The sequence below is a fragment of the Staurois parvus genome, unplaced genomic scaffold, assembly GCF_062004578.1.
Source record: "Staurois parvus isolate SC_StPar_1 unplaced genomic scaffold, SC_StPar_1.0 ptg000198l, whole genome shotgun sequence".
In the NCBI taxonomy this organism is placed as follows: Eukaryota; Metazoa; Chordata; class Amphibia; order Anura; family Ranidae; genus Staurois; species Staurois parvus.
This window is the reverse complement of record NW_028317994.1, coordinates 15,015,316-15,034,037: the sequence shown is the minus strand read 5'-3', so window position 1 is coordinate 15,034,037 and position 18,722 is coordinate 15,015,316. Positions and strand designations below refer to the sequence as shown.

Genomic DNA, 18,722 nt, shown 5'->3' with positions numbered 1-18,722 from the left:
TTTTTAACCAAAACCGTATTTAAATCAGAGGTGATTATAGGAAGGTCTGGGGCTTTTAAAAACAAAAGGGGCTTTTTGGCGACTTAAATGTGTAATATTTTTAACATTGCGCTGTTTATCTCCTCCTCCCCTCCCTGCCTGTCTCCAGCACGGCACCCGGGGACTAGCAGGGAGGATAGAGACATTGCAGTGTAATGAGCACCGATTGGCTACTGATCAGGAAAGTGTGGGTCAGGGCTTATACTTTATCCCTTTCACTGCCAGAGTCGTTTTTTCCTTTTCGCTGCCAGAGCCTTTTTTGCGATTTTTGCACATGTTTAAAAGATAATTTTAGGCCTGAAGATTACATAAAACCCCCAAACATTATATATTTTCTGAAATCAGAGACCCTAGAGAATAAAACAGTGGTAGTTCCAATTTTTTATGTTTATTCGCATGATTTTACCGCAAAATGTTAGTAAAAAATACCATAAAGTTAATTTTAGGGCACAAAAAAGTAATAAATTACCCTATTTTTTGTAACATATAAAAGATGAGGTTGCAGCGCGTAAATAGATATCCAACTTGTCAAACCTTAAATTTGTGCGGTCTCGTGAAATGGCGACAACTTCAGTACCCCATATTTTCTATAGGTTGACACTTTTAAAGCTCCTTATAGGTCACGAGTATAGTGTACAGAGGAGGTCTGCTGCTATAATTATCGCTCTTATCCTGGCGTGCGCGGCGATATGTGACATGAGTATCGCAATCGACGGTTTCATGCGTAGGCGCCCCAGCGTGTACTTTTACGTTTGTGCGTATATGTGGGGGTGGGGGCCTCAATATTTCTTTTTTGGGGAGAATGGTATGTGCTTGGGTGTAATATTCATTTTTTACAATAAAAAAAAAAAAACTAAACTTTTTTTTTTTTCTTCACACTTTTTTTTTCCCCTATGTGATTATCTTTGGTGACAGGTTCTCTTTGAGACATCCAAGGTCTAAAAGACACTGCATGTCTCCCCTCTGCTCCACTGAATGTAATGTGGTGCACCATACAACATTCTTTCCTGGAGATTTTATTGCAATCTCTCATCGTAACGTCACTTCCGGGTCAGCACAAGAAGGGAAGGGGAGCGGACTTGTCCGTTCTTCTCCCTCCCTTCTAGCCGACAGCGAGCCGGTCCCACATATGGGCAAGCGGAGCCCGGGAAACCTCACGGCGGGGCAGCGCAGAGAGCCTGGCACTGTGTGAAAGCAATCGGCATCCTGGTTGAAAAAGGCTGGGCTAAAGCAAGAGTCTCCTCATTGTATATTTTACAGATATTCGTGGGCCAAAAAAATGTACATCGGGGTCCCTCCTTGCATTAGAAGCAAAGAACATAGACAGCTTCTTCTGATCTTAATCAGTGCACATTGAGGATATGCCACTGTCCCTAGCTGCAGGCCATAGTTTGGAGACCCCTGGTCAAAAGGATAGGTTCCTTCTTTCCTGTCTTTCCTGTTAATGTGGTTCTAAAGGCAGAAGGTTTTTTTTTACCTTAATGTATTCTGTGTATTAAAAGAGAAAATGGGCTTTGGAAAAACAAACAAACATTAAACTCACCTAGGTGGATGCAGCATCAATCCACTGAGAGGCTGAGCCAGCTGCTGGTCCAGGCTTCTGGATGGGCTCCAACCATATAATCTGGATCTTTTCAGAGCCTGGACCGGCCCTGTGACGTTGGTTGACAGCAGGATTCAGCCTGCTGTCGGGTGAATATGGGACACAGGAGTGCAGACCTAACGGCACTACTGTGATCGAAGAAAGCTTTGGCTATACTTATCCTTTTAGATAACAAAAACCTTCTGCATGTTATCCCCAGCCCACCCTTATACTCACCTGAGTCCAATCTAAAACCAGCGCCGCGCTTGAGTCTCTCTTCACTCTCTCCCTCTTCATTGGCTCCAATCTCAGTCAGTGAGGAGGGAGTGGAAGGCGGGGCCGAGCCACATTCTGTTTGTCTGTGACAGGGGTCTCCAAACTTTGTAAACAAAGGGCCAGTTTACTGTCCTTCAGACTCTATGGGGGCCTGACTGTGGCCAGTGGGAGTAGAAAATGCCCCAACATCAGTGGAAGTAAACAGTGCCCCTTTCTTTTGTTTAGGTGGAAGGAATAGCATCCTGTCATTGGTGTCAGTGGGAAGAATGGTGCCCCATTTTTGGTGTCAGTGGGAAGAATGGTGCCCCATTATTGGTGTCCGTGGGAGGAATAGTGCCCCATCATTGGTGTCAGTGGGAGGAATAGTACCCCTTCATTGGTGTCTGTGGGAGGAATGATGCCCCATCATTGGTGTCAGTGGGAGGAATAGTAAAGAAGAATGTTACCAGCACACCAAGTGGAAGGAAAATGATAAATGGTTTTCAAAATTTTTTACAAATATCTGAAAAGTGTGGCGGCATTTGTATTCTGCCCCCCGGAGTCAATACTTTGTAGGACCCCCTTTTTTCTGCAATTCCAGCTACATTTTGGGGATGTCTCTACCAGCTTTGCACATCTAGAGAGGGACATTTCTGCCAATTCTTCTTTGCAGAATCACTCAAGCTCTGTCAGATTGGATGGAGAGAGTCTGTGAACAGCAATTTTCAAGTCTTGCCACAGATTCTCAATTGGATTGAGGTCTGAACTGTGACTGGGCCATTCTAACACATGAATATGCTTTGATCTAAACCATTCCATTGTAGCTCTGGCTGGATGTTTCGGGTCGTTGTCCTGCGGGAAGGTTACCCTCCGCCCCAGTCTCAAGACGTTTGCAGATTTCCTTCTAAGATTGCCCTGTATTTGACTCCATCCATCTTCCCATCAACTCTGACCAGCTTCCCTGTCCCTGCTGAAGAAAAACATCCCGCAACATGATGCTCCCACCACCATGTTTCACAGTGGGGATGGTGTGTTCAGGGTGATGTGCAGTGTTAGTTTTCTGCCACATATTGCGTTCTGCTTTTAGGCCAAAAAGTTCCATTTTGGTCTCATCTGACCAGAGCACCTTCTTCCATATGTTTTTCTGTGTCCACCACATGGCTTCTCGCAAACTGCAAATGGGACTTCTTATGGCCTTCTTTCTACAATGGTTTTTTCTTCTTGCTACTCTTCCATAAAGGCCAGATTTGTGGAGTGCACGACTAATAGTTGTCCTGTGGACAGATTCTCCCACCTGAGCTGTGGATCTCTGCAGCTCGTCTAGTGTTCCCAAGGGCCTCTTGGCTGCTTCTCTGATGAATGCTCTCCTTGCCTGGCCTGTCAGTTTAGGTGGGTGGCCATGTCTTGGTAGGTTTGCAGTTGTGCCATACTCTTTCCATTTTCGGATGATGGACTGAACAGTGCTCCGTGAGATGATCATAGCTTGGGATATTTTGTTATAACCTAACCCTGCTTTATACTCCAACTTTATCCCTGACATGTCAGGTGTGTTCCTTGGCCTTTATGATGCTGTTTGTTCACTAATGTTCTCTAACAAACCTCTGAGGGCTTCACAGAACAGCTGTATTTATACTGAGATTACATTCCTAATTACTGAAAAGTTTGAAAAAAATATTTTGTGCTTTCTGCTATAAAACATATCCAATAAAGAAATGTAAAAAATAAAATTTCTTCATAAAGTTATGCCAAAATGTATTCTGCTCCATGTCTTTGGTAAAACAAATCCCAATAAGTGTATATTGATTGGTCTATGTGAAGGGGCTTTGTGTGGGTGGGGACACAGAGAGCCCCATGATCTCCTATTGCTTGGGGGCCCCATGAGTTGTCAGTCCGCCCTTGTTTATATAATATACATTTTGTAAGCAAAAGTGGAGTTTTCTTTTAAAATGCTTTGGTTCCTCAAGTTTTTAACCTCTAGCTGCCCACAGTCTATTTGTTAACATTCCCCAGCACAATGCCCCAATAAACATCCTATGCCACAGTTGTTGGCTGCTAGTTTAGCGACAGCAGGGCAGCTATCACATACAGCAATCAGGAATCAATCAGCATTGTTCAAGATCATGCAGTCACTTTGACAGCCAATCCTAGAGATTACATGAGATGGTTTATAAATGGGCAAACATCAGCTGTAGCTCACATAGTCACTTTGACAGAAATAGTCTCCAGGCTGAGGTTATCAAAGTGATTTACAGTCTGTTTAAAATAAAAATTCTCAGTTAAGTTAAAAGAAAAACTATGTTAAAAGCTGTTTTCCCACTGTAACCAGCTGATGATTGTCATTCTCAGTAATGCTTCTGTTCATACTGATGTGTAATGAGAGACATGGTGCCCTCTCAGCATGCCTGAAGATGTGCAGTACCCTTGTCTTTTAACTGACCAGTCCTGTGAAACTGAGTCCATTACTTGAGATGGTTGAAATTTTAGCTTAAACTCTGTGCTTACTGCTGGAAAAAATATCAGGCAATTACAGAAATGGGAAAGGGGTAATGGGTATATTCGCATTCTGAGTAGGAATGCTATAGCTTAAAATTTAAACATTACATCACAGTATGGCTTATGTAAGGTCTCATGCACATTGGCACTCCTGTATTTAGCTTTTCTCAATGTAGGAGAAGTCATATGTAAATTATAAAAATCTTTTAGGCCTCATGCACGCTGGGCATTTAGCCTAGGGGCATTGGGCTCTAATATTTAGCTGCAGGTGGGAGCCCTAATGCTAGCAGCCAGTCATACTCTGGATGCACAGGGCTGGATGTTTCACCTTGTAGGATGACCACAAGGTTCAGTATGTACCCCATTCCAGGTATTCATCCCTTGATGTATACTGCCCTAAATGTTTATCCTGATAGGGGAAAAATCCAGCCCCATCTAGCCACAGTAGCTGGCAGCCTCTCATAAAGATTGACATGCAGCCAGTAGTGGAGCTTGAATGGGGGACATATCCCTTCCACCCATTTAGAATTTTATTCGTTTTATATTATCTGTCTATTTAGAATTTTAGCCCCAGCGCATGGAGCTCTGGTGTCCAGCAGTGCTGGCTGGCAGGTGCTGTGGCTAAATGGGGCTGGATGGTGCATCTAGCGATATGAACATTTAGGGCAGCTCTTTGGTCTTTGCCATGGTGGAGAGTTTGGAATCTGATTGTTTGATTGCTCCTGTTGACAGGTGTCTTTTATACAGGTAACAAAATAAGATTAGCAGCACTCCCTTTAAGAGACTGCTTCTAATCTCAGCTTGTTACCTGTGTGAAAGACACCTGGTATCCAGAAATCCTGCTGAATGATAGGGGATCACATACTTATTTCCCTCATGAACATGCAAATCAGTGCATAATTTGTTAAACATGCATTTCTTTTGAATTTTTTGTTGCTATTCTGTCTCTGTGTTACAATACACCTACCATTCGATTTTTAGACTGATCATTTCTTTGTGAGTGGGCAAACATTCAAAATCAGCAGGGGATCAAATACTTATTTCCTTCACTGTACATGCATTTGCACATGTTTAGCATGTTTAATTGGATCCTGCACAAAATTCTATTTTTTTTCCCTCTAAATGCAGCTATACTTCGCCTAAATTGCAAGTTAAATGCTTAGTTTGAATGGCACCATTGAAAAATCATTGCATGCTTTTTATATGCCAGTAACATGTCCTCTTATTGCATTTAAACAGGTTTATTGAGGCTGAAGGCCCCTTTCACATGGGCGGACTAATCAGGTCCACCTGTCAGTTCTTTAAACGGATCCGATCGGACCCTTCATTTTACTCCTATGGAGTGGTGGATGTAAAAGCTTGTGTCTGTTTACACTCGCTACATCTGATTCTATCCTTTAAAAACAGACTGATGGGGATTCGTTCCCATCCGTCTAGCAGATCAGATCGAATGGTAGTGGGGTGTAAACGGACAGGCGGTCCGTTTACTTCCAACCACCCATAGAGGACAACGAGCTGTGTCTGTGTCCGCTTTGCATAAGCCAATGGGACATGGAGCAGTCATCTCCTTGCTCATTGGGGATCAGCGGACAGATTCCACCCTGTGTGAAAGGGGCCCACCAGTTCTTTATCTGATAGCAAAATGTATTGCAACTATAGTTTTTTTCTTTAAATGTATATATATTCATGTATTTTTATAAATGTTTTCACAGTGTATCCCTGGACATTGAAAATGGCTGCAAAAGACTCTGAGGAGCAGAATCCTTCTTGCAAAATTATGACTTTCCGACCCACCATGGAAGAATTCAGAGATTTCAACAAATATTTAGTGTATATGGAATCTAAAGGTGCTCACAGATCTGGGTTGGCAAAGGTAATGGTTTTAGAATATCACTGAAACGAATGGGTTAATGTTGTACCTGAAATGTATGTTACCTTTAGGGGAATTATAAGACTTATTTTCAATTGGTACAGAGGGAAACACATGACTAGGTGAGAATCCTAATGCTTGCTACATATGTTATGATCTGTTTTATATGATGTCTGTACAATTGCCTTTACATTTACCTGCAACTGTGTAGCAATAGGCTGTACCTAAGCATTCAGTATAATTAATTGATCTATTCATGCAGGCCTCTACTCTAATATTTGTTGGCAGATCTAACGGAGATTGTATAACCAGATTGTAATATTTGTGGCTAACTTTTCAGCAAGCAAGTAAAGCCGGCCATAGATGAGTCCAAACCCAACGTTCTGTTGATTGAAACAGCAAAAAGCGAATAATTTGACAATTGACAATTTATGTTCTTTTTGACTTTTGAATACGGCCATACCTCCCTGATAAAACCTACAAAAACTGTAAAGTAGCATATTTAGTTGATTGTACAATCTCTTAAATTCCAAGAGTTCAAGAGATGCATGTAGTCTATTGGGGTGGTGAACAGATCCTGCAGCACCTTGAAAGGATCAGAGTGAATCCAACTAGTGCAGAAAGTAAAGAACACGGGTTCAGGAAAGCGTTTTTCTCTCATGGATTTGAATGAGAAAACAAGAAATTAACACCATCATTTAATTTTTTGCCTAATATTTCAGGTGCTTGTCCTTACATAACTTTAGTTATTTAGTTTTATATGTTTTTGTAATATATATGTCAGAAACAATTGAGTACTGTCCGTGATACTTTTTTTATTTGCACTAACTTACAATTTTGAGGACAAGCTTTCGGGGAGTGTCCCCTTCTTCAGGTCCAAGCAGTACTGCAGTACTTCTTGGTTCAGTACTGCTTGGACCTGAAGAAGGGGACACTCCCCAAAAGCTTGTCCTCAAAATTGTATGGTAGTGCAAATAAAAAAAGTATCACGGACAGTACTCAATTGTTTCTGTCGCAGATGCACTAATACGGCTACAATCACCTCAATGTAATATATATGTGTAATTTAAAAAAAAAAAATTCATAAAAATATCTTTTGTCAAACCATTACTCTATATATTATTTAGCATGTCCCATTTGCCACTTTTGACTAACTCCTGTATGAAGAAATCCCTTTGATATTCTTTTGAAGAAAGGTTTAGCTCTATAGCTACATTCTTTAGTGGAAGCAATGTTTCTTATGTTCACTTCCAATCTTTACTCTCACTCCCTCTGCTGACCAATATTCAGTTTTCCTTCTCCAATGTATTCCCCGACTGATCCGACTGAATAGTCTGTGTTTTTTTCTTTTCTTTTTTTTTTAACAACAATTTTATTTAAACATACTCCTGTTAGCCAGGCAATTTGTTGGTTAATGTGTATTTATGATTTTTATACAAGTTGGCATTTGCCCATCTAGTTCTTGTAGCTTCCCTCCTGTGGTGATTTAAACCTGCTGTCATTCCGTAGCAGGCAGGGTTGACAAAGGGGTTGTTGCTCTGAGACGCATTGCCTTCACTCCATTGCCGTCCGTATTTAAACTGTTCCTGTACAATGACTGGAAGCCATCTATGGAAACCATGTGAAGGAGCCTTTTCCTCTCTGAAAGGAAATGCTATTGTTCTTTTTACATCCCTTTTTAAGAGGACCCATCCAAATCTTTAGAACACGTCTGGAGCTCTACAGTTCACTGTGGTTGCTTTATGCAAGCATTTAAGTTTTTGTCTCGCATTGAAGTGATGTAGTTCATATGTCATTTAGAGCTCCTTGGCCTCTTCCCACCCACACATGTGTTAGAGTCAAATCATGGAGAATACTAGATGAGGGTTGAAATGATTGGGCACTATACGGACATGGAAGCTGTAGGTGACAGCCATCTTGCTAAGGTCTCAGCCTTTTTGTTTTCATGAGCAGTGATTGTACTCCTTCCTTCCTCCTGCAAACTATGGAATTTGTAGCCATAACTTTTAACAAACCAAAAAAGAGCCACTTATCTCAATCAGGGACAACAGAACGCAGCAGACAGGCCTGGTCAGAGCTGTAAAACATTAGTTGAGGTCTGCAGGGTGTCTATTTCTACCAACCATGAAAAAGTCTTCCCTCTGACCTATCGTAAAACAATAATAACTCAGTCAAGCCGGTCACCCATGACATGTAAGGCCATTAAAGCTCTAGGAATGGGAAAAAAAAGGGAAAAAACCTGCGCTACACCCCAGAAAATACATTATGTGAATAAATGTGTGAAAAAAATATATATTCTGAAACAATTAGTGAACTGTTGCTACTCTTTCCCTGAACACCAGAAAATACAAAACATATAAAAATTAGTGCGCTGTACACTAAAAAAAATCATAAACAATAATAAATCAAATCCTGCTACATAAAAAAAGTGCATAAATTAATTGAAATGATATAAGTCCACATTCATATATTAAATAATAAAAGTCCCAAAATCCAATAACACAGTGCTGTGTACTAAAGAAATCCTCCAACGGAAAGTGCATAGGTGTCCACAAATGCTTGACACAAAAAAAAAAATCAGCCTCTTACCAGACACTTTGGTCTCCAATCAAGAGATCAAACGAGCGGATGGTGTTCATATCCAACACTGACACCCTAGTTAACCATATCAAGGAGATGAATGGACAACTGCAGGTTTAGTTGAACGAATCCATCACATCAGACAGCTCTCCACATCATTCAAGGAAAGGTTTAAAACAGAAGAAGAAAACTTCATAGTGTGACCCGATAAACCAGCAAAAAATGTATTAAAGTATTTTACTTACATAGATAAGGTGCATAAAGTCAGTGTAAACATTTATAATTCCCGCGGTGTCAGACCACCGGCCAGAAAAAGGTGACGTCACAGCTTACCGAACAATCCAAGGTCATACTATGACTGTTAGCACATACGAAAGGGGAGAAAGCAGTCTCCTCCCACCTGGGGGACAGATCCTTCCAAGGTACACTGTGTTTGGTATCCCTGGATACAAAATATAATTCTGAATATTAATCTGCCAGTTTCTAGAATACAACCAGCACATATTTTGAAGTTATTAATATTAGTATAAAACGTGGTCATAAACTTGAACGTGGTCATAAACTTGTTGACCTCCCAGCACCCATCCCTAAAGGCTCCATTCACATCTGAGCGTAGCGTTTTCATACAGCATTTTTAGCCGTTTGTTTATTAGCCAATATAGGAAAATATCTTCTGTTGCATCATTTGTTGCTAGGTTTTTCTGTTTTTTAGTTTTTCCATCAGCTTTTAGTATTATTATTATTATTATTATTATTAATCATTTATTTTGTTTTTTGTTAGGGTTAGTTAAGGTTAGTTTAGGGTTAGGATTAGGGTTTAGGATTTGGGTTGGGGTTAGTATTTTATTTATTATTTTCTTATTTATTCAGTTATAGTATTTTAGATATAGTATTTTATATGTTATTATCTTATTATTTGTTTATTTTTTTGTTAGGATGATGAGAATAAATGAATAAACAGATGTAAAATAAATACATAAGTAAATAAATAATCAAAAATAAATACTATGTAATAATAAATAACCTCTAACCTTAACCCCCTAGCCGTTAAAAATATATTAAACAAATTATTATTATTAATAATATAATAATAATAAAAACCACCAAAACCCGAACAAAAAAATACAATAATAATAAATGAATAAATGTAAAGTAAATGCACACAAATAATAATAAATACTTGTAATAATACATTTAATAATAATTAACCCATAACTTTAACCCCCTAAAACCTAAAAAAGTAATACATTAATACCAATAATTTATGATTATTAATAATTAGTATTTTTTGTTCAGGTGTTTATTATTATTATTATTATTATTATTATTATTATCATCATTATTAATAATTGTTTTTAAGGTTCAGGGGTTAATTATTATTATGATTTTTTTATCATGATTTTTTATTTATATATGTATTTATTTTATTTTACATTTATTCATATATTCTATTTTTAATTTTTTTTTAAATTTCATTTGAGCAGAAAATCGCACAAAACGTGCAAAAGCGCGCCAATCACGCATTTCTATTCTTTTCTATGGTAATAAAAACACACCAAAAAATGTGCAAATCTGCACAATTTGAGGTACAAAAGTAGCTCCAAAACTTTTCTGAGCTTCAGGCGTTCTGCTTCAGGCGACTCGGAGTGGAGATGTGAACAATTTTCATAGAGTAATATTGATTTTTGGAGCTTCAAGCTTTGCACTACAAAACGCTCAGGTGTGAATGGGGCCTTAAACCAGCTAATTGGTCAGTTGATCTTTGTCGACACACCTTTGATACCACAGAAAAAGGGAATAACATGACCTGGTAAGGTAGCTCTCATTTTAACATCAACCAAGGAACACCCAAGAGAGCCATGGTAACGTTTTTGCTAGGACGATTGGACTTTGCAAGTAATCTCCATTTTCACCTCCCTTTTATGTCTCTGTTGCTTTATTTTTCTCTTGATGTCTTTGTAACATCTTTTTCTGTAAATATTTTAATTGCACCATTTGACATTTTCATTAATAAATCCCATTTTGAAAAGTATTAAAATTGTCTCTAAAGCTTTTAATGCAAACTAAAGAATACTTGTCTCTTGAAGAGTGCTACTGTATATAATAATCCTCTGAATATACTTGTCTGTGGTGACAGTGTGTGTTACAGATGTTTATTGTTCACATTTGTTCTTGCTAACATTGTGAAGGGTTGATAGGCCCAAAGCTATCTGGTGGCAGTTTGGAGTTAACGGGTTAATTGCTAATTAACCTAACCCAGTGACAATCGCTCTGTCTGCTGGCACCTACATTTTGGTCCCGTGAGCTGGAAAGTCTTTGTGTAGGGTGCAGCTGAGAGTGGTATTGTTACGCAAGTGACAGCATGGTGAGATTGGCTGGTCCTTTGTCACGAGTTGGTGAGGTGAAGATCTGCTTTTAAAGTAGAGCTATGGCTTCTGGTACCGATCTTGATCCAGTAATGTGCAGGAAAGCAGCCTCTCTCCCGGGTCTCTTCCTCCTCATTGGCTGAGACACAGCAGTGGGAGCCTTTTGCTGTCAATCACAGTCAGTGAGGAGAGAGTGGGGGGCAGGGCTGAGGCACGCTCTGTGTGTCTCATAGACCCACAGAAGCAGCTTTGGAGCGAGCATGCACAAGTGTCCCCAGAGCAAGCAGCTTGCTCTGGGGGCACTCAGCAGGTGCAAGGAGCGCTGGCAAGGGACCTGAGAAAAGGAGAATCGGAGCTGATTTGCGCAAACCACTGCACAGTGGAGGTGAGTATGACATATGTAAAAAAAAAATATCTGAACCTTAACAACCACTTTAACCACTTCCAGTCCGGACATTTTTACCCCCTTCCTGTCCAGGCCAATTTTCAGCTTTCAGTGCTATTATTTATTTATTTATTTCAGGTACTTATATAGCGCCATCAATTTACGCAGTACTGTACATATATATTGTACATCACATCAGTCCCTAACCCTCAAGGGGCGTAGAGTTTAATTTACACTTTGAATGACAATTGCGCGGTCATGCAACACTGTACCCATATGAATTTTTTAGCATTTTTTTGAGACAGATAAAGCTTTATTTTGGTGGTATTTTATTCACCACTGGGATTTTTATTTTTTTTTGCTATGTAAATGAAAAAATCCAAAAATTTTGAAAAAAAAAGTGTTTTTGTTATAAAATTTTGCAAATAAATAATCTTTCGTCATAAATCTTGGCCAAAATTTATTCCGTTCTCTTTTTAGTAAAAACAAAAAATAACCCAAATTAGTTTATAACCAAAAATTATAATTTTTAAACATTTTGTTACATTTTGTTTTTAATTTTTTTATATTATTATTTTTGTTTTTTACATATTGTCACCCTAGCAGTACAGTGGGCGTGATGAAGATTTTTTTTTTTTACACTAATTGCTTTTACACCTATAAAGGATGTAAAAGCAATAATTTCTCCTCTCTGGCTGCATTCTTGCAGCCATTGAGAACTACTGTGTGAGCTGTGATTGGTCACAGTTTGTCACATGGTACAAGGCTGTTGTGAATAGTCTTGTACCATGTGACCTCTGTGATCATTCACAGATTTCACACGTAGTAGGCAATGATGTCAGAAGTGACCTCTTGCTTACTACTCTTCATGTGATCACTGATTGGTCAATTAGGGATCACATGAATCCAGACCTCACACAGAGGTCCCGTCCGGCGATCGGTGTTCCACTGTGTCTGGAGGATACAGCGGCACCGGATTGCGGTGCTACGCTCCCAAGGAGCATGCACAAGCAGGGTGCAGGGAGGCCATTTATAAACAGCCACCTGACCCTGCACTGCCACCGTCTGGCCGTTTATACATGGACCGGACAGGAAGTGGTTAATTCTAAATGCATCTGCTCTTAAAGTTTTCTCTTGGCCCCTTTGCAAAGTCCTGCAAATGCCTGTTGAGCCTGCCAGTAAAGTCCGCCTAATGCAACTTCCTGTGATGGTGTATTGGTGATTCTGAACTCATGAATTCATAGCACAATTGCCCCTCTTATGAAGGCATTGAGATTGAGAAGGCAGTGGAATAAAAATAATTTGCAGGGGGTGTGGCTATACACATTTTCACTGTTGATTCACAAGCTTCTAACTTGTCAGCATCCACCTCGTCCTGCCCACTGCTTTCTGAATTGACAGCAGTGCCTCTGTTGCTGAAATTGTCCTGTTGTGGGCTGCAGTGCCTGTAACTGGGAAATTGTGAAACACAAATGAAGGAGGATTTGGTTCAGTCCGGAAAGGTGAAGGAAGTTTTTTTGTTAATTTTATGGGACTTGTGCATCACATAGTAACTATATTTGGTACTTGTTTATACTATAATACAGGAGCCTTTAGTTCTGTTTTAAAGGGGACCTTGCGGTCCACCGAATATATCTATTAACAACTGACGTTTTCCATATTTCATTGGGAATTGCTTAACTTGCAAAACTGAATTTTTTTTCTTTGGTCCTCAACCTATAACAAGCGTTTAAGGGATTCATTTTTCAATTTCTTTTATTATTTTTTAATTCCCTTTCTTCTTTCCATTTCCTTTTTAAAGGTGATACCACCAAAGGGATGGAAACCCAAGACGCATTATGATGACATAGATGACCTTGTGATTCCTGCTCCAATCCAACAGATGGTCACTGGCCAGTCAGGCCTCTTCACTCAGTATAATATCCAGAAGAAACCAATGACTGTAAAGGAGTTCAGAAGAATGGCAAATAGTGACAAGTATGCGTTAATGCTCTTTTTATGGGCAGTCTGTTTTTGAGATTTGTTGTTTAACCACTTGCCCGCCTGAGGATTTACCCCCCCTTCCTGACCAGGCCTTTTTTTGCTATTTGGCCCTGCACTATTTTAACTGGTAATTGCGCGTTTATGCAATCCTGTACCCAAACAAAATTTATGTCCTTTTTTTCACACAAATAGAGCTTTCTTTCATTGGTATTTGATCACCTGTGTGCTTTTTATTTTTTGTGCTATAAACAAAAAAAGACCAAAAATATAAAACAAAAAATATTTTTTAGTTTCGGCTTTAAAAAATATATAGTAAACTCAAAGTTAGTCATAAATTTAGGCCAAAATGAATTCTGCTCCATGTTTTTGGTAAAACAAAAATCCCAATAAGTGTATATTGATTGCTTTGTGTGAAAGTTATAGCATCTACAAACCATGGTATAGATAGTACAATTACAACCTTTTTTTTTTTTTTATATACAGCGCTGCCCTAGTTTAACTGACAATTGCGTGGTCATGCAAAACTGTACATAAATTTATGTCCTTTTTTTCACACAAATAGAGCTTTCTCTCGGTGGTATTTTATCAACCAAGCGCTTTTTATTTCTTAAACTGTAAACAAAGACCAAAATTATTTTAAAAAACTATATTTTTTTAACTTTTGGCTCTTCTTGTTTCTGAACTTCCAGTGCTCTGGGGTTTAATAACTTCAGGTATTTTGTGAATTTGCTGTAAAAAAAAAAAAATAGTTACTGGACCGGTCCCCATCCTATTCATTGAGAAAAGAGGTTTCATTGCTTTTACTGCCTGTAATGCCTGCCTGATCTGTGAATATTAAAGAGAATCCTGTAACTCTTTAGACCAGTGATCTCCAAACTATGGCCCTGTGGCCAGATGTGGCCCTTTGCCTGCGTTTATCTGGCCCTTATTCCTCCCACTGTCAGCAACAGTGGGGCATAGTTCCTGCCACTGACACTGACAACGAGGCCCTATTCCTCCCACTGACACCAATGATGGGGCCCTATTCCTCCCACTGACACCAATGATGGGGCCCTATCCCTCCCACTGACACCAGTGAATGGGGTACTATCCCTCCCACTGACACCAGTGATGGGGTACTATCCCTCCCACTGACACCAATGATGGGGCACTATTCCTCCCACTGATACCAATGATGGGGCACTATTCCTCCTACTGACACCAATGATGGGGCGCTATTCCTCCCGCTGATACCAATGATGGGGCACTATTCCTCCTACTGACACCAATGATGGGGCACTATTCCTCCCACTGACACCAATGATGGGGCTTTATTCCTCCCACTGATACCAATAATGGGAAACTATTCCCTCCTCATACCATGTTCTGCTCCCGCTGGTCACAGTCTGGCCCTCCTAAAGTTTGAAGGACAGTGAACTGGCCCTTTGTTTAGAAAGTTTGGAGACCCCTGTTTTACACCCTTCCACGTTCACAGGGCGTGTTAAAGTCAATGATTCCAATGAAAACATTATTCTCAATAGAGCAGGAGGGAATAGGTCCTGGTCAGAAACTTTTTACAGCAGCTTCACAGAAGACCCACGACTCTCAACCTCCTCAGTACTGTAATCTCAGAGATCGAAAGAGGATGGGGCATTCCTCCACAGAATATTTCTACAGGATTCAGCTGCTTGCACAACTTTGGACCAACTTCATTAATGGTAGGTTGGCCTGCAATAGCTAAAGCTAAATTTCCGCTTTAAAGCAAACAAAAAAATGCCTTTAATCGAGCAGTAGCCTTCTCCTACTCCTACTCTAGTGAGGGTACAGTCCCATTAAAGTCTACAAGGACTCACTTTGTTGCTGTGGTCTGCACCATGAAAAAGATTTTGAAAGATAACCACTAGGGAAAACTGTTAGTTTCAGGTGGAGGTAAGTAAACACCTGAGTATGGGGTGTCTGCGGTTCAGTTAGGTTAGGTGATAAGGGAGGGTGGGCTAGTGTTTTTATTTTATTTTAAATGTTGTTTTGGGTGTTGTGTCTCCTCATTAAGTTATGTGTAAAAATCTTCTATAACTTGAAATTAAATGTTCAACATATTTTTCTATAAATGTCCAGGTACTGCACTCCAAGATACTTAGACTATGAAGATTTGGAACGTAAATACTGGAAAAATTTAACTTTTGTGGCACCAATTTATGGAGCAGATGTCAATGGAAGCCTGTATGATGAAGTAAGTTGTTTATACTATTTTTGTGTAAATAAAGAAGCAGAACAAACAGTGACAAGACTACCTATTACTGAAAAGCCTAAATGGTTTTGGAAGTGATGTTTTATTTTAACAGCTTCTACTTAGATTTTCTAATATGCATGCTATTTGAGTAATATTTTGCCAGGTGGTATTTAAAGCAAGGACACAAAGGAAATCAAATTTAGGAAATGTTATTTATCTCTTGTCTCATTCCATCATGTTTGGACCAGGGGCGGACTGACAACTCATGGGGCCCCTGGGCAATAGGGGATCATGGGGCCCCTGTGTCCTTGCCCAAACTCAAAAAAGCCTATGAAAAAGGTACCAGGGGCATCTCATGGGGCCCCCTACTGACCCGGGGCCCTCGGGCAGTGCCCGAGTTTCCAAATGGTAAGTCTGCCCCTGGTTTGGACATGACCTTGAGCCTGAGTTCACATATGTGCAGTGCGGTATATCGCATGTGATTTGCAGAGGAACCGCACCAAATTCCTGTGCAAATCACATGAGATTTGTGTGCGGTGCGATTGGAGCCATACCTCACCCGCACCTAAAACGTGCAGGACCCTTTTTTTGGGTCCACACTAGAATCGGATCGCATAGGTATTCACACCTATGCGATCCAAGTCTGCACATCGCATCGTGTTTTGTGGACCGCTTTTGGGGTCTTTTAACTTATCATACACACCCGCCGCGGTTTGCATGAACGTGGTGCGATTCTGATGTGTTGCAGAATTTGCACTGAAAACGCTGCAACTTCCGCACCACATCAGTGTGAACTAGGGCTAAATGTTCTCGATATGTAGTTCTGCAAAATATTAAATATGTTAATTAAGAAAAGAAAATATGTCTATTGAAAAGCATAAAGCCATTTTTCAGAGTAGTTATATGTTTAGTTTCGGCAAGTGGGCGAAAATTAAGTAAACTATATGCCACTGGGCAAACACTACCATTTTCTTCTGTTTTTTTGTTAAAATATTAGCAGTTCAAGTCCTGTGGAAAAAAAAATACTAAATGGGTTGGGTTACCAAAAACATAAAATAATGTAAATTTAAGAGCACTACTAGAGTGTTGTAATGTGTTAGCTATAAATTAATGCAGAAAGTTTTTAAGCTGGGCACTAAAGGGTGTCACTTAAACTTCAAACATTCAGGGCCAGTTTCACGCCGGAACGTGATGAGGGAAACCCATGTTCTCTGCACGCTTCCCACACTGCATTCAAAGTGCACTGCAGTTGCAATCTGCAGCAGGTGTCAGTGCAATGCTAACAAACCCCCAAACGCAGGTCACAAATACAGTGCGTTTCCCTGCATCAGATTGCATTGTACAGATGTATGTAGAGTAGTGCATGCATGTACTTTATTGTGGTCTGACGCAATTTCGGCCCACTTAAAAGAATGGGCTGAGATCGCATTGCACCCGTATTACATGTGAATCCATAACAGATCCCAGGAGGCTGCAGGTCCATTCACAAAGTGCAATGGGAATCTGCAAGGAGTCACAGCTGGCTTCCCACAGTAAATATGGCAGTGCCAGGGACCCAAAGACCGGCAAAAGAAGAAGCGGTCAGGCTTTGGATCTCTGGACAGGTAAGTGTCTTTTTATTAAAGGTCAGCAGCTACAACATTTGTAGCTGCTAACTTTTTCAGTGTTTTTCAAAAAGACTGAAGAACCTCTTTAACTGTAGGAAACTCAGACAGCAAAAGATCTGGTAGATCCAAAGCGTCAACAGGATCTTGAAAGATAAGCACCTTTTAAAAGACAACCACTTAAAGCACAGCTTAACCATGTTCAAAATAAACAAGTCTTACTTTCATCTGTGAAGAGAATGCTTTTGGCATTGCCAGTTTGACAGGTCAAGTGGTAGTAAGAAGCATTTGATAAAATGGTAAAATAAGGAAAAGTGCCTTGCCTGAACCAGGAGCCACCATGGCTATTGGACTACTGGAGACTGGAAGGATGTCATGTAGTGAATCAACAGTGAATCAAAATCAAAAAGTCTTCATTTCATCATAAAAAGTTTTTTTTTTTTTCCCCACTGTTGAGTAGTTGACAGGATGGCTTCTCAGTATGTGACGTCCACTGTCAAACCCCGAAGAAGCAAGCATAGAGTCCTATGTGCCTTTTGTTGGATCCAGAGTCAAAGACTTGCATAGAGTGACTGGCATACTTAAAAAGCCTACCACAGCATTTTGCAGTGCCATGCAGTAACCACTAGTTCACACATAATTGGCCAAGAATTCATCTTACAGTTAAATATTGTCCCAGAACAAACCTGCAGGCTATGTCAGAGTTACCTTAGAAGAAAAGAAAAACACTGCTCTCCTTTCAAGGATGTGAAGTCTACAAATTCTCCAGACCAAGCCCATTGAGGTGGTTTGAACTGGACTGTAAACTACAGTGTACAAATTCAACACTTTTGTGCTAACTTCTGCAACTGTTGAGAAGAATATTCTGAACACAATTTGATTTTCATTAGAGTGAGTATATCAGAGTGCTTGACAAACCATACCACAGGGCAGTGTAAACAACATATAAAACCTGTAGTGATAAAATATATGCCAAACTTAGAATATAAATATTAAGCATCTACCAAGCATAATCCCTATTGATAGGGGTGCCAAGCAAGGTTCATAAGATTAGTCAGTTTGTGAAACAGTGCTGCATCCTTTTTATTAACAAGATTAGAAATCGTTTAGGAAGGGTTGTTTAGTATTATTCAGACAGACTGGGGTTGATTTACTAAAACTGGAGCACACAGAATCTGGAGCAGCTCTGCATAGAAACCATTCGACTTCTAGGTTTTATTGTCAAAGCTTAAATGAACAAGCTGAAGTTGGAAGCTGATTGGGTACTATGCACAGCTGCACCACATTCTGGGTGCTCCAGATTTAGTAAATCTTCCCCACTACATCCTGATCTGTACATCAAGACCTGCAAGTATG

General features: G+C 39.9%; 1 protein-coding gene across 1 annotated transcript in view; it reads left to right on the top strand.

Moving 5' to 3' along the window:
• The window catches only part of KDM4C (lysine demethylase 4C), a 543,890-nt gene that overhangs the window by 28,866 nt on the left and 496,302 nt on the right, over positions 1-18,722 (top strand). Inside the window, exons 2-4 of the mRNA XM_089678131.1 lie at positions 6,082-6,242; positions 13,372-13,547; positions 15,648-15,762. Of these exons, the coding sequence (XP_089534257.1) occupies positions 6,102-6,242; positions 13,372-13,547; positions 15,648-15,762 (432 nt within the window). The 5' untranslated portion in view covers positions 6,082-6,101. The remainder of the gene's footprint in view (positions 1-6,081; positions 6,243-13,371; positions 13,548-15,647; positions 15,763-18,722) is intronic.